We start from the raw sequence: 17997 nt of genomic DNA, 5'->3' as shown, positions 1-17997 counted from the left end.
GCGTTTAAACATTTTGAGAAAATACAGTTTTTTAAACGCACTATTACCAAGCCTAAAATATTTACGATCTGACCCTTCACAAAAACAATCGCTGAATTGTTCAAGGAATCGAGTAGATTAAAATTTGTTATTTCTGGTCATATATAAGCCAGAACTTTGTCGAACCCCGAATCAAAAATATAGTCCAGAGTCAAGCAGTCGCTTTTATTTCAATCGTCCGATCTGGTCTAGACAAATAGTCACCTTGAACCTCCAAGAGTTAAATCGATATTCGATATTACTTGAAGCAGCACTACGGCAATATTACACAAATTTTACGGATATATAACTATTATACATAAAAATAATTTATATTATATAACTTTTTAAAGCATACTAAAAAATAAGTATGCTTTAAAAAAGTTTTTATATGTATAATAAACAACACCGAAATTATGTAGATATGTACAACGAAACTTATTCATAAATACGTTCGTACTTTTGTAATTATTTCAACCCATTTCTACTTTTTGGTGCATAGTTGAAGCTATATAACACTTTTTCAGCCGAGAAAAACTTTAAATTGCCGAACTTTTTGCGTTTTGCTTTTACGGCAAATTTTAAAATTACCCAGCATTTTCAAGTGTGGCAATTTGTACTTTTCGCTCCTTTGTATTTTTACACTTAATTAATGCAGCGTTTTCTTATCAAATCTTACAAAGGAAAAATTAGGTTAAGAAAAAAGTTAACGATAATCTAATGTTAAATCGATATGCCATTGACGTCACGACGTATTTCGGCTTAAATGTCAAAAAACCAAGATTTTCACCGACGAGGGTAGTCGCTCACTTATCTACTTTAGATAACGCTAAACTCACATTCAACGCATTAAAGCAAAAGATTTATATTCTCTTTTGGCGAATGAGCACGCAATCCTCGTTTCTTTCAAACATTTCAGAGAGAACTTATCGTCGCCTTCAGTGATGGTTTAAAACGAATTCCCTGTTTGTTATGAAGCAAAATATAATAGAAAATAAACCACATCCTCAGGGATACCACTCTTTGTTTGGTTTTGGATAATAAATGGGGGACAAAAGACAACGTGACCTAAAATTTGCAACCCCAATTCCACGTCATCGTTATGATAAATGTCTTCCAACCCTCTACAAGATTGCATCTATGTATGTTACGTGCTCACCTGTGATTGATAGGCGCCCTGAGATTCATCTCCGAGTTTCTATCTTCAGCCATGATCCTCTTAGTTGCGTTGTACTTCCCGGCAGAAGTATGAGGATAGCTCAGCTGGAAAAAGCATTCGCTGCACGTGAGTCCCTCTTGCTCTGAATCAGTGTCGTTGTTTGGCAAGATGAGGTCAGTGGCGTTTGCTGGTGTGAAAACAGCTTCCAAAATGGCCAGATGGTCGTCCAGGGAAGGACATGTGAGTCTAAACTCATTATCGTGACATGCTTGCTGCTCCACAATTTCTGTAAAAAATAAAACGACCGTGTTACTGTTTATTTCGATGTGATGCTAACATATTTCATATACCATTCTGCCACATATTCACTGCTTGTAAAAATGTTGACAGATTTTTTTGTAAGAAAATAAGTTCTTAAAAATAGCAATATAATATCGTTAGTAAAAGCATCAAAATACTAACAGACGACCAATGAAAAATGCCATAGTTTTGTAATACTTTTTTTTTAAATTCTTCGAATACTTGGAAGATGACCAACACAAGGTAAACAAACAAGACGATTAATGTCACAATATGGCTTTTAAACATGTAAGAGTAAATAAAGCAGTGTTTGATGATAAAGTTTTATGAATAAGAATTCTAAGCCTTTAACTTAATATGCGCATATAATTATTTGGGACAAGTCTATACACTTTCAAAGACGTTAAAAATAACAGTCAATTAAAAGGCCCTTAAATGAAGCCTTACAGTGTGAAACATAAAAATTTTAATACGCCCTAAATTTCGCCAGGTTCAAAAGGTAGGTATCCGTTACAATTACATAAATCCTCATTCACGGTGACTTAGCTATGGTAATGAGATTAATTTGTGGTAATCCGTGTATTGTGTCAACGTTCTCGCGTTTCCTAACAATTGTCAACTATAACTAACCACGTGTGATTAATTGTGTCAATGCTATGAGTGACGTTCGATAGATTCGAAACGAATTTGGTTTGCGATTGACAGATTTACTAAAATCACAGCATATTGTATTACCTTAACTCTGGTGTATAATTAAACACATTGCGAAAAACTTTTAGGCGCCGAATAAACTGCGGTGTAAAATTAATTATAAAGGAGCGTTAAGATTTATAGATATGAAAGGTTCAAGGGTATAGGCTGCGCAAAAGTCTAAGGTCGTGTATTAGATAAATTTTAAAACTTATTAATAATTAAAAAAATGTTTTTTATAAATGACTATCAAGTGTCTGGGTTAAAAATATAAAATTAGTCTAGCAGAATGAAAGTAGTGTTACTATTAATACTCCTCAAACACAATCTTTAAATATTTTCTTAGCTGAAAATATATTATTGTGGCGAGGTTATATTTATCATACAATCGCCAATTACAATTAGTATAACGAATTGAATGTTTTATATGTGATATTATGCTCTCATAAATTAATTAAATAATATTGGTTTATCGTTTTGAAGAATGAAAAATAAAGTTGAACAAAAAATCAGATCATACGTTAGACTGTATTAATAATAAATTATTTTTTTTGACAAAATATTTAATTTTGTCACGTACGATGATTATTTATATACACTATTCATATAATTTAAGAAGTGTATTGAAAAGGAACACCTAATGAACATTTTATTCACATATTCTTAGAAATATTTACATTAATGGTTGACATGTACACTCAGTGTACATCGCAGTTAAGATGATTTATAATACATAAATAATTTTTCATTAAAATAGATAATTTGTCTAGACCACCCAGATCGTTGCGACGAAATTATTTGCAAGCACTTGCATTATAGCCTATAAAAATAATTGCTTTATTAATTTGTACACGGTGTACTAAATTAACTTCGCTTCCGACTTAATGACTTAATAAGATCAACTGTTAGTTTAACAAATTTAAACTTAATGTGAATAATCAGATTTTTCATATAATAATTATTAATATCAATTTCTCAGACTTCATTTGAAAAACACGGAGCACTGATTCACTAATAGAGTGATCCTTCTTCATGGAATAATAATAAAACCAAACGCTTTGATTAGCCTGGCAAACTATTGCCAAGATATATTACTGAAATGTCTATAAAATAAATTCCTAATAAATATTCGCACGTCAATGTTTTCATTTATTCCACGCAAACTAATAATTGCAATTGCTACGAATTCCCAATTGAGTATCCAAACGTTTCCAGAAACCATAAACTTCAATGTACAAAACAGTCGTTCAAGTTAGATCGTTCAAATTTATGAGTGGGCTTAGTTTATACATCCAATGCTGCTTCAGCATTATTTACGTAAAAACATGTTTCTTTTAATACAAGCAATAATAAAATAACCAACATATGCAATAGTGAAAATCGTTTCCATATTTATTATCAGTCGCTGAGCATTTTTGTTTTCGCCAGATGAACTTTCAGCTTTTGGAGGGGTGGAAAAGGCGAAAATTTACAGAGGTCGTTTTAGCACAATGCCAGGCAAGGCCGTTTCATTTTTCGAAAGGTCGTTTTTCGGATATCATTTCAAGAAGCCGAGATGAAAAGATAATTTTCCGCGGCCTCAGCGAGATCGCAATCAAATGTGAAATTTTGCTCCTTTTTTACAGATTAAATTAAACTCGGCAGATCGTAAGTAACAAGCCACAATATAATATATTTAACAATAAAAAGAACATATTTGCATAATTAAGTAATTTATATACATTTATACTTATTTTCGTTTATTCGTTTAATATATGTATTAATTCGCCATGCTAAGAAATCAACATAAAAATAGCCACTGAGCTCATTGAAATATTTTGATAAAGAAAATGTTATTATTACTGAAAGACTATACCGATTTATTAAGATGGAAGTGATTTAAGCTTTCGCATACATAGAAACATTTTAGAATGGAGAATGTTTTAGGTTTCTCTGAAATCTAGATCTAATTGTTGAGTGTATTCTTTAACAAATTGCTTTGATTTTTTAGGCTAATTATATATAGTGTTTTCATAAAAATAGAGCGATATAAGATTTTTCAGCAGTTACATCCTTTATATTCTCTAAAAAACTATTCAATAAAAAATCCTTTTTTTTTATAATAGAATCTAAAAACAATAGAATATGTTAATACAATCATAAAAAATAGGCTTTTATAAAAGATTTATAAAACACAAAAAAATATATAAAGATAAAATTTTACAATTTTATAACAGAAAGAGATTAAATAATTTTGTCAACGTCTTGTTAATATATTGTATTATCTTATGACTACTAAATCGAAATAATGAAATTCCCAGTATAACGGATTTTCAATTTGTCCCCAAAAAACTTTCATAGAAAATGTTTTCATTGTAACGAAGACTGATCTCAGTATAACGAAATATTTTGATCCGAATTTAAGAACTTGCCAATATTTCTCCGAATTCAGTTCGTCTTTGACTTGGCGAGTGCCGGGTGTGATCACAAGCGACATTCAAAGTGTATCGCCGACCCTCAAACATTTTTTATAAAACATTTTTTTAACAAATGTTATTGTGGATAAAAAAACTATATTTCAATCTTGTAAGAGGTTATTTTGATGCTATACACATTAAAAATTCATCGGTTAAACACCGATATAAACTCTAATAGGGACATGGTTTACGGATAATATTGTCTGGGGGCACAGACTCCGAGGTTGTCCTCCTTAGAAGGATAAAATGGCGCAAATTTTTGACTGATTTCCAAGAAGCGCTGCCTCCGTAGAGGTAGCAGGGCGTAGACTCTCTGACTCGGCCTCGCTCCGTTAACGCAGTAATTAATGGAGGTGGCTGGTCAACGACAGAAGCTTATGAATGATGCCCCACTACTGTGTGACGCGAAAAGGGAAAAAAGAGCGCTGTCTTATCTACTCTAGTCGACGACCTAAGATCTACTGTTTGTGGTTGCTCAATACTCTCAATAGATATCCCTGGCACCTACCGAAGGGAGGGGTTCCTCAGAAGCACTCAGAAACACATAATAAGCTAACGATTTATTCAATCACGTTTTTCTATCTTAAATAACAGTTTAAAATTTTGTTCCACTATTATCTAATTTGGAGAACAGTCGCCGCAATATATTAAATTTGAGCTTTAAAATAAAAAAATATATTTTTTAGCATTAGCATAATATTTTATTAAGGAATTATAATGTTAATCCATTAAAATATTTTAAGATAAAATTCTTGCTTCTCAATTTTATTATATAATATAATCATTACATCATTTTGCAATAATATGCGTATATTTTATTTATAATCGCAAATTATATTATTTATGTTTATTTATTTTATTTGTACTATTTTTAATACTATACAATAAATATACAGTGTAAATTTACTAGTTGTTTTATTTATATAGTTTGATTAAGCAAATACATAAATGCAGACAGACAACATGTGTATGTGAAAAACAAGGAAGTGGTTCAGAAGCATAGCAAAGTATGGAAAGTACGAAGGTGGTTGACGATCGCTTCTTAAAACAAACATACATTTTAACAGTTTAGTCATAAAAAGTGTACGTAAACAATAAAACGTTGCTTAAGACTGGATTTTATTAGGTCACTGAATTTATGGCGATTGTTTTCACAGAAGGATGAACACACGTGGGGTGAATTCTAAAAACTATGTAAATTTGATATTTAAAATGCATTTAGTAAAAATTGAACGAACTATTGTTTCAAATAATATCATCAATCACTTTTAGGATACGTCTATTTATTAAATTCATACATATAATCATAGCAGTGAAATATTATAGTAACACTTAAATAATAATCAGCATAGTTCTACAGTATTTTAACATACATAGGATAATAATATTTATAGTTTATAATAAATAAATAAATAATAGATATTTATAAGAGTATAACCGTTACATATCTTGATGTATTGATTTCAATATAAAGAGTTCGGTTTTACTACAATTCAGTCGAATTTTTTTGCAGATTCACTCTAGTGCTTTTTTCTTCTCAATACACTTTGCGGAGTGAATGGAGTGTGAAATACAAAAGAAGCCACATATATACCAATATGATACAGATAAAAGCTAGTTATTATATTTGTCCTTGACCTTAAAATAATATTTTTATTTTTCAGATGAAAATAAATAAGATCTCTTTATAGTTTCTAGCATCACGTACCAATCGTTTGGTACAGTTTATCAGATCACTCAGTCCAAATTCGTCCATGACCCGCGGAATGTCATTCAACCAACAAATCCATTCTTCGAGACCCAAATAGGAAACACAAAGGCAGACCGAAAAAGCCAACAGATCAACGGCACAATAGGTAGAAAATGATAAATAAAAAAGGTGAATGGGAAAAAACGCCATCGATCATCCCCTGCGCGGATGTTAACCGTTCTAAATGTCAACAAGTCACATGACTAATCGCTTATCGCCGGCTTTTTTTTATTTTAATGGCGGGGAAACGTATGAAAAGCTTTGATATGCTCCTGTTTACCGAACGGGTGTTCGGTTGTTGTGTCACGCTTTGCGGCAGTGATTGACAACCTTTTTAAACGGCGAGTCCAAGCGCATAAAAAATCTGATGAAGGTAAAAAACAATGCTAAATTAGAATTATAGCAATAAATAAAATATTTTATTATTTTTAAATACTATAAACATACATATAAACACCCAGATTAGCGCAGAACGCACTGAAGTTAGCCGCGAATAAAAAAATAAAATATTTAATTAATGGTCTTAACTCTTAACTTTGACAATTATATTTTTTTTATTAATTATTTTTATACTAATAAACAAAATAAAATAGCCACCTATTCATAATACTTATTTAATGGATTTTTCTTTGTTGGTTAGTATTTATTTGTAAGGTTGCATAATTCATAAATATTTACAATTATTCATAAATTATATTTTTCATGAATAAAAAACACTACAGTCTAAAAAGCGACAATGCACAAGTATTTACCAAAGTATGCAGTTTGCATCGAAGAATGGCAAATTTATTAACACAATAACAGCAATTATTATAAGCAGCAATGAATGAGACAAAATAATTGCATAATATACTTAAAGTTCTAATGCTTCAATTTCAGATGATGAAAGAATATTGCGTAATTAGAAAATCTGTTTTTGCCAGCTCTAAAAAAGATTTAATAAGGGAAAATAAAGAACTGCAGCTAATTGTCTCCATGAAATATCGTTATCTCATGAAATGTACAACTACCAGAGCTTCAATTGGTCAAAATACATCTGGCAAAGCATGAATTGACCAGGATCTCTTAAAATTCTTATATTAAAGCTCTGATCCTAGCCATAATTTAATTCAGGATTTGCTATTCAGAGTGAAATATTTGACTATAAACGGAGTAGCTTGAGTTTAAGTCAAGTCCACCTCGGCCACTAGAGACGACCTACGCTACGCTAATACTACGCTGAGTCTACAACGTTTCACGTGACTCTGAATCATTACTGTGCTGATACTTGACTCAATAAATTGAGTACAAATGTGTTCAGCACCTGTCAAGGCGCGTAATGATGTAATTTTATGTTTTTTAATATCCAAATATAAATAATGAAACTCTGATCTGACTATGATCTGAATGTCGTATCAAACTAACCAATCGCTCCAGATTAATGGTCCACGTTAGAATTTTGAAGTGAGCCGCAAGTGTCAAATAAAATTGCCTAATTTTTATACCATGAAGCTATAGAAATCCTGCTCCAAAAATATGACGAAAGATCTACGCGCGTAGCCTTTTATATTAGATATCCGTATACATATGTATTATACCAATGACAAAATTGTATATAGAATACTATCACCATAATATCTCTCCATATCAGATCCAAGGATTTTCGAACAGCATTATCATAAAGCATTATATGTACATAAAATAGAGAACCCATATTTGATCAATAAATTATTTCCGCCCTCATACGTTTCATACGAAAACTTCCCGAATATAAAAAACTTTTCCTACGGTCAAACACGACTCAAATTTCAGTTTAACTTTCTCATTTACTCGTTTGTACACTTTATATTTTGATGTGCCAATTAAGAGTCATAAAAGCACCGGGGGTAGGAAAACTTTTATTTACTCGCGGAAAATTTTTATTTTCTGCACCGTTCAAAACAACGCTCGATTTATAGCTCAATTTCCTCGCTCTCGTTGCTCGTTTTGTTTGTTTAAATTATTTTTTTATTGTAAATAATAAAGCCATTAATCACAGCACGCGTGCCGAGGGTTGCGCATCTATTGTATGTGCTTTTCGTGCAAAAAAATCAATAATAAAAAATGTATTTCATAATAGTAAAGCTTCCTATTGAGTTTTAATCTCGATCTTTGTTGACAAGCTCACGATTCGATTTATTGTATATGAAAAAACGAAAAATGATTTTTTTATAGATTTAAGTTTTACCAAAGTGTTTTTGACAAATGGTTTCGAATTAATCTGATCTAATATATTACGTGGTATCGTGTGAGAGATATTGCAACATCTTGAGAGAACGTGTTACTCATGGATTTGTGGAGATCTCCGCGATTTATTACGTACATATTTTATTTCAGAAGCGAAAATTACATCATTATTTATGTAAAAAAACACATATGTGGATATCCGTAACACAAGATTGAACTGGGCAGCAAAAATCTGGGACAAATCCCCTTAGGCCAGAATAATATTTATTTCGAAAATATTTCACTACGAAGTGAAACATATAGAGCTTTATTTAATTTAATAATGGTTTGGATATATACATATATGTATAGCATAAATCTAACCCCATTTTTAAACAAGTTATGTGCCAGTTGACAATATAGATGTTTTCCAAGCTTACTCTAATCTTGCTTAGATTTAAAACAAAATCGAGATCAAATAATATAAGCTATAAAATAAATAAACATATTTAAAACTATCTAATCTTCGCCGTGAGAAGATCACATTTTGGTGACGTCAACTGACCGCCAAGATCATGCGATTTAATGCCATTGGATTATATATCGTGTCTACGCTGACGAACCCGAAACGTTGGAGCGCCTAAAAACCAACATCCGACAAGTTATATCAAAAGGATGGGCTGCTGCAAAAGGTCCGAGGAATTATTCCAAATAATTAATAAAATACCTCAAAAGTTTGATTAATAAAAATTATCCGAGATATCCTTAAATTTGTGTTTTTTTAAAAAAAGTTCGAAAACCGAATTTTGATCACCATTTTTAAAAAAAATAATACTTTCCCTTGCTACTTTATTTTAAACGGGTATTTTGAAATCCTATTTTAAACAATTAAAAATTATCATTTGTGTCAACTGTTTGCCAAACGAGATAACGAAGTTTATTGGATTAATTGAAAAGCGTGATCAAGTTTTTTTAATATGTATTAAAAGCGTTTTTGGGAACGGAATTCAGAGATAGATAAAATAGAATAATAATTAGCAATCAATAACACAATATGTAAAAAATAGATGTATTAAATTACTATTGAAGCTATTTGCCATTTTCTAAATCTCTTTCTCTCGTCTTTGTGTAATACAATTTCTTTAGAATTAATGACGCGAAAAAATAAGTTTTTTGGCAATCATTTGACCATGAACGATTTTCGTCGTGACTGTTCCCGCTAGCTCTTATTTTTAACACTCGAAACCCGAGCGTTTAAATAGGGTCTTTGAACTTTATTGTAAATTACGTAGTAGATTCATTTAAGACCGTGTCTTTGTACATTTTATTAAATAAATCAAAACCATCCTCTAACAAATTCCTTTTGATAACGCGAAGTGACGTGGATGCCCATTGACGGAATAGGTACACAGAAACTGGACTGTAAAAGAGGGTCACCCTACTCTAAAAATCTACCCCTTAATTTAGACAGAGGGAATACAGCAGCGTGTTGCTGCGCATTTCACCTTCATAATTCATTGTTTTTTTTAAATTTAGATAACGCAATCAGAAGTGCTTTCTCTGCTCAAGACTGCCACTCCAAGAATCCCTTCGTTTTACACGAGAAGCTCGTATTTCAAAATCTAATTTCGTTCTGTTCCATATGCATAGGAAGAATAAGAAACTTTTCAAATGATCCATAACAAAGATTTAATAAAAGCAACTCATAAATAAGAATTGCGTAATGTTTGCTATATATATTCATTATCATATATATTAAAAATGTTTATCACACTGTATATTTTCCATGTTTTCCGTATGTGGGACGCTTATCGGCGCCTATTCTGGCTTTCGAGGTTAGCAGGGGTTGTTTATGGGTGGCTTAAACTATATGCTGAATTCGGTGGGGTCAATTCCACCCCCCTTGAAATCTTGTTGCCATAACTACGACCCGTCTGAGTGCACACGGCCCAAATTGCAAGCGAACCCGCTTTTCAACGATGCAGAATTTTAATTTTGTTTATTTTACACGCGACCCTGAGATTAAATAGCAATTTTAATCTAGAGTAAGCAAAAAATATATTTGCTTTTAAAATTGAATGAATCTAAAATTTACTTACCTATATAGCCGCACAGTACAATGTTGCAGATTCCCAAGAAGAGACCCCAAATGACCATAAACGATCGAGAGGTCGCATCCTTTCTTCTAGAGCAGTAATGATGAACGGAGTATTTGCGGGATGATTCGAAAAACATCGTTTTTCATTATAGAGTCACATCATAAATCACTCATAATTAATTTATAATATCACTACTCAATTGAACACATTACAAATCTAGAAAGAAAATGGTCAGATTATATATTTTAAAAGGATTCTCTTCGACGTAATATTATATGAGTTTTAACGGAAACCAATAAAGTACGCAATCGTCAAAGCAATTCATGTCTACTAGATCGGTTTACAATACATTTGATAATATCATAATTTAAACGAGTTAACTATTAATAACGTCGAGGAAATTTTACAGCATTGTTACACCATATAATTTGCTACGCATTGTCGGCGAAGTCTAATCATCTAATCTAATCCTCCCCTTAAGGCTTTAATCCAATAAATAGGGATGAGACACTTTCATTATCTACGCTCTAGCTCTCGCTATATGTATCCAATTATAAATTTCCGAGCGCTATTGCATTTAATTAAACTATGGCTTTTCATAGCTTAAGAATCTTAATTCCACAAATTATATATAACACATTAAATAAACACTTAAGAGTATAAGAAGTATAGATAAATATATTTTTTTCAATATAGAAAGGTTGGGAAGACAAGATTTTTTTTGAGAGCGTTCAACAAATCAATAGTGATATAATGATGACCGTATATTAGCTATATATTTGCATACATTAGTAGACGTTTCAAAGACAAAAATTGCTCTAAAGAGCTTCGAAATTACTACAAAAAAATACTAAATAATAGTTTTATGAACATAATAATAACTCAATTGATTTCAAATAATTATATATATTACAAATGATTATCGAAATATATTTATTTCGTATACAATACATATATTATACTAAAATGCAACTCAAATATTTATATATGGTAATAACTAATGTATTGTTAATATTATATCTGTGACATTAAGAATATTTTAATTAACAGTTAATGAGATTAAAAATTAATTTAACTTACTTAAATATATGCAATTGAAGAAATTAGTATTAATAACACTGATCACAAATGAATAATAATAAAATATGAAAACAAAACAATGTTTTTATTATATTCAAATGACACAGTTTTTAAAAAATATACACTGACCCTGAAAGTAATATGATATTTAAAATTACCACAAATATAAACCAATAAGTACCTGAATGAAATTGATTTTTTTATTAATATAATATCAGATGTGTTAATCGTATAATCAATTTATTATCAACGAATGTATACCTAAACCTTATTAAAAAAATTATTGACTATTATTTTTTTTTACATATTAATTAATTATTCATTTATTTGTTATTTATATTGAACACTTTATTTTTATATATGTTTTAAATGAATTATTTAATTTATTAACACACTAGATCGCGACGAAATGGAACTGTACAACAAACAACACGACCCTCCCGCGCGACGGCCGAGCTAAAACTGACACTATTCAACTTTGACACTCGTCGCTTCCTTTCACAAGCTTTGAAAGCTCTTCCGGATACAATTTTTTTTTAAAAGCTCAATAAGACAGACTTTTAGCAGCAGTTTATTATCGATAATAATCGGCAGGAAACAACGACAAATTGCCATCTTTGTTGTGTAAATTACGCGAGCACCTGACAATGGAATACGGATTAACCATTCGTAACCGTTGCGAAACCATCAAGTTGATCGTATTGTGGTATATTGATGTCACTGAGTTAACTTGTGAATGATTTGCATCATTAGATTGTGTGTGTGTGTATGTATGTGTATTGAATAGAAGAAAACTATACGTTTATTTTTGCCAAACCGCTCCTATAAAATTTAAAAATACGTATTTTTATTATTCCTTAAAGTTGTACCAGAAGTTATTAAAATCAAATAACATCAAAGCGAACTATTTCATTTTTTTTAATTATTAAACATATTAAGCATAATGATGTGAAACGGTAATAAACCGTGGTAATAAAGCTAGCTTCAATATAAAAATCGTGGACTCTAGAAAGAAGAGAAACTTGACATTATTTTATATATTAGTATAATAATTATGTATTTATATATTACACGTTATATTATATAGTAAAAACACTCATTAAATTAAAGCAAATTTTCCCATAAAAAATATTTGAAACTTAAGTTCATTCGCTCCAAATGCCAAAAATATTAATTTATAAATTTATAATAAATACAAAATTTTATAATAATATTTTTTTTATTTTATTATTATTTAAATTTACAATTAAATAAACGATTTTATTAGTAATTCATATTGTAATCACTGGTGTCTATCACTGATAGCTCAATGAAATATTCTTCTTTTCGTGGAACTTAAACTAGGAACATATTTGCTTTTACCTCCTTTAGAACATTTAGCAAAAATGATACATAGCATTCCCATTAAATAAATTTATCACCATAGTCAGGTAGTGCTTTTCCATGAAATTCTGCACTGTTTCCCACATTTTACAGATATCCCTAATCTCATTTTAAGTGAGTGGTTTCTCAGCCTCTTTCTCTTTTTAACATCTCCTCTGTTGCCTCGTGCTGTTGCTCGCGATGCAGATTTATTAGCTATATTCTACTATTGAATATCGTCGCATTCACCTGCAGTCCCATGTTCTTCCCAAAGAACACTATTTCATCGATAATTGGTTATTCCCGTTCATGAGCAAACCCATCAACGCAATTAGGCCAAGTTTCTTCAAGCAGAATTGAGGGTTCTCTTCGTAACCCCACCCCATACTTTATCGATTGAGACAGTTCACGATGTGGAAATAATTTTTCTAAAAATCTGGAGAATGAGCAGAAGCATTATCCATAACTAATTATTTTACAAAAGTATGTCTTCTAGACTTTCGAGATGAATCATCAGCTCAGTTGGGAAGAAAAAAACGCAATACGTGCTGCTCGCATCGCTCGTTCATCAAACCAAATTAAAATAATGCTCGTATTGCGAAACACTCGTTAACCAAGTTACTCGCAACCCGAGGTTCTATTATATTTAAACTTCAAAGTCACTCACTTGCAATAAATTTCTAAGTAAATAAACCATGAAAATTATTATATTTAATATTGATAAAAAATATTTCACATAGTACACTATATATTAAAAATAAATAAGTATATAAGATTTTTTATTTATGTTCAATAATGTGCCCACGCCATCAACTATAATGTACAACAATTGATATATAGTCTTAAGAAACATTAATCCAATTTTGATATTATTATTAATGTAACAGATAAGCAATTAATCTTAATATACCACAACTTAAAATAATAAGCATATGTGCTTTTGGCGCTCGCGTGAGCCAAGTTTCTTTTTACTTTAATAATTTATAATTTCGGTTGTTATATTATTTATTTTCGTCAATAAATCTCAATATAAAAAATATTATTTTCCGTCTTTGGATGTTGTGGGATCACGCAACTCGAATAAAACGCAGGCATAGTCGTATAATTTCGCGTTATGACTTTCATGGAGATTTTGGCGCAAAGGAATTTTTTTCCTGAAACATTGTAAGACAGCCTTCGTACATTATACAGCCAGAACGTTGGCATAGTGTAAATTTACATTTTAAACGCTTATCTAACCAGTATGTTATTATATAAAAGTGAATCTACATGGTAACCTACTAGCTTACATAACCAGCAAGATAAAATAATTAAAATTTTATGAAAGCATTATGTAATATATACGTATATATGTATATACACAACCCTATGTGAATTTCTCTTTAAATATATAATAAGTAATAAGGAAAATGTTTAAAACGCTGAATAATGGCATGAGTAAGTATGATACTATCTTTTACAGCTACAGGGTTATTTTAACCAGAATTATTTAACTTACTTTTTATCTTGCTTATTGCTTGTAAACGTAAATAATGCTATTCAATATTTTTGCTAGCTATTTAAATATTTTCAGCGAAAAGTAAAACCTAAATATTATATAAAATCTACAAAAGTTTAGGTGTTGATATAAAAGTGCGTACTTTTTCTTGATTTTTCTTATTTGCCTGCCTTCAAATTAATTGTTACATAATGCTGTACAAGGATCGTTAAATTATACTAATCACATATTTACAAAAAAATCTGAAAATCAGATAAACAAGAGCATATTATAAATCGTATTATAAAACGTTTATTTCAATGCGATAATTAATTTGACCAACATACCACAATACACGTTATAATCTTTAAAATTTTGTTATTATCTATAATATAATATAAAATAAAAAAGTCACTGGTTGCAATTTAAAGGGGGAAACTGAAAAACATTTTACAGTCACTCCAACATAAAAGCTTCATTAGTAGTCGTTTCTCGACCTAATTCACAATTCTGTTTTAATAGAGGCGAATATTACTGTGCTCAGTAATTAGTATAAATTTATATTTATATAAGCAGAGCGTTCCAAGCCTTCCAAAACTTTTGATTTTTTGCCCAACGATACTTGAGGGGCAGCTAATCTTTATGACACATGATTTTTTCTTCTTGAAGATATCAGTTATACCACATAATACGTATAATATAGGAATTCGCAATTAACCGAGATAGTTGACTAAAAACATGTCTATTCTCATATTTACTAAACATAATAATAATAACATTTTTGAATTAAATTTAATATTACAATCTTAAAAATTGGTCAATATTTGCTATTTTATTTTACATAACAACTCGAATTCAGGGCTAAATATATTTTTTTGCGTTTGTCATGGTTGAATAACATTGTTCACACAATTAAGCAGTTAAATATAGAATTAGCCAGGTTTAATTTTTTACTATACTATCAAAATAAAGAAAGGTTTTATTATCCACAAATATCCTTTAGCAAAATGTTTATACAATTTTAAACTATACAACTCTTTGATGGTATAATTATATTTTTTCTGTAAATCTAATGGGAAAAAAATACAATGTTTTATAGCAAAATATTTTTAACATATGTAGTTTTGCGTTAGTGTTTGGTATAAGCATTCACTAGAACAAATTGGATGGTTGGAAGGTCTTCGCGCCGTATGAAATCGAATTGAGAGTAGATGAAAATACCATATGACATAAGCTATCTTACCTGCGGTTACACATACTATGATATAAAGATTAAAGAAGCCGTGAAGGTGAGTTAAACTTTTACCTGCTTTTTACGCCTTAATATTTTTATTTACAGACCACAATCGCTAAAAAAATATAATAATATAAATCCCAAAATAAAATACGATAATTATGATCAAATGTATTAATAAAAAAATCATAAATAAAATACGCGGAATTTATATAAAAATAAAATATGAGAAACAAGAAAAGTATTTTTAGATAACCGAACCCTGAATTACTAAAAATGGAACCTTTCCATTTTGACATCATATGTGTGATCTAATATAACATTTCTCAGAAGCTATGATATTAACTCTTACCAAATATATTTCGGTCACCACACAAGCAAACGTGAAACATATTGAATTCAGCAAAACTAATTTACAAGTTTTGCTTAACGTGTGTATCCATTCTTCATTATTAACTTCTTCGTACAAACACGTAGAGCCCAATTACCTAGGAAATTTATACAGGCATCAAGTTGACGACGTCGTAAACGTTGCTTCCAATTTAGATAGACAAACTGTTGCATGCAATATCTAACTTTTACTCAATGTAAGATGTCATCGTTTATAAGCAATAAATTAAATAAAATAACTTTTTGAATAGATTTAAATTTTATTTCAAGTAATTGTTTATAAATTAGAAAATCTTTGGGGAATTCGGCGGAGGGTTATTTGTGATTTTCTTGTTCTTCTTCTTCTTCGGTTGAACCGTTTCTTTCTTCAGTATTTTTTTGGGATGTAACGGTTGATATAAAATAAAATCGTGCGGTAGTTCGTCGTCTTCGTACAGCCTCTTCGCAAAATATATCCTCCTAATCCTGACGTTTGCATTTATCTGTATCTTGCAAGTTTCCACATACTCAGTGCCGTACACTCGACGCGTAAACTGAGCCAAGTTGAAAAAGATTTGGTTCCATCCATTGGACATACAAAGAGGAACGGTCGTAGACAATATGTCTATTGAGGTCCTTGAAAGAAAATTGCTAACCCTGAATCTCCTGGGCATGTTGGTATCATCCAAGATAGTCAGCTCGAATGAAAAGTACTTTTTCATATTTTTGATGATCAGTATCAAAAAGGGCAGCCTGATTCCCAATGTCTTTTTTGGATCGACTGGACAAGCTATGAAACAAGTAGTCGTGATCATCGAGCTCAGTTCCAAAACAGTAGAATTTATATCTTGGTCAACAACTCGGCAAATCCGTCCGTTTTTTGCACTCGACCTCCATATAGATAGGGGGTCACTTCCGAGACTGTAAAATATCGAAAATAAGCCGTTGTTAAAGCTCTCTCTGAACATTATATGTGAACTACGTGTGCTGGAATAAAACAAAAACAAATACATTTTATCTAAATTTAAAAATAACAATAGTATTAGGTTGCTAGGAAAATATTTCCGACTTATTCAAATACATTTTTCTTTACCAATCGATACAAGCATAATTAGAATAAATTAAATTTATTTATTCCAGTGGTGTATTTCTTGTCGATTTGTATACAGGATTTACCGATGTATATATGCATGATTTCCAAACTTGACCTCTTATCCAGATTTCCAATATTCCTGATTTTTAAAATCAAGCTATTCTAAAATTTTCTGTTTTTATAGAAGGGTGGGACATACTTAAAAAGACATTTAATTTTATGATTTGGTAATCCCGAATTGAAAACATAGTATTACTATATGTAGGCATAAACTAGAAATGCTGCAAAATTGCATCCTGAAAGGTAATAAATAAGTCTTTCATTCAATTTGTCGCGAACCGTGCATAGTCAACCGTAAACATGTCAGTTAAATTGAATAGATGGTAAATTATAATATCTACTTCATATAACTGAAGGTGTATTAATTATTATGAATAGAAACATACCAAAATATGTTTAATAATATATATTTACCTATACATATGTATATAATATTTATTGAATATATGTATTGTTTGGTTAAGCATCATATCATATTTATTGAAAGATCAACGAAGAGTACAAAAAGTAGTATAAATTAACAGAGTTTTCTGTATTTATTTCTTATGCAACATATAATTATTCATAACACATGACTAAATTTAAAAAATAATAATTCAATTATAATTATGTATTTTATTAAATCAGGCAGTTATATTCTTATACGATCACGTATTATATGTACAC

The 17997-nt window shown here is 30.3% G+C and overlaps 1 protein-coding gene across 2 annotated transcripts in view; it reads right to left on the bottom strand.

Annotated features, from left to right (window-relative positions):
- LOC148236204 (CUB and sushi domain-containing protein 1-like) overlaps window positions 1–12200 on the bottom strand; it is a 92967-nt gene extending 80767 nt beyond the window's left edge. Inside the window, exons 1-4 of one of the 2 annotated variants that reach the window (XM_088184405.1) lie at window positions 12132–12200; window positions 11918–12003; window positions 10657–10872; window positions 1178–1463 (exon numbers count right to left, since the gene is read on the bottom strand). In XM_088184405.1, the coding sequence (XP_088040531.1) occupies window positions 1178–1463; window positions 10657–10792 (422 nt within the window). In that variant the 5' untranslated portion in view covers window positions 10793–10872; window positions 11918–12003; window positions 12132–12200. Of the gene's footprint in view, window positions 1–1177; window positions 1464–10656; window positions 10873–11917; window positions 12004–12131 lie in introns of those variants that run through there. The other variant, XM_088184407.1, reaches the window with a different exon arrangement.
- Window positions 12201–17997: the final 5797 nt, after the last annotated feature.

This window comes from Plectrocnemia conspersa, unplaced genomic scaffold (genome assembly GCF_051122295.1).
Source record: "Plectrocnemia conspersa isolate PC_06_02 unplaced genomic scaffold, ASM5112229v1 ptg000004l, whole genome shotgun sequence".
Lineage (NCBI taxonomy): Eukaryota > Metazoa > Arthropoda > Insecta > Trichoptera > Polycentropodidae > Plectrocnemia > Plectrocnemia conspersa.
The sequence above is the reverse complement of the archived record's forward strand: the minus strand, read 5'-3'. Positions and strand labels throughout refer to the sequence as shown.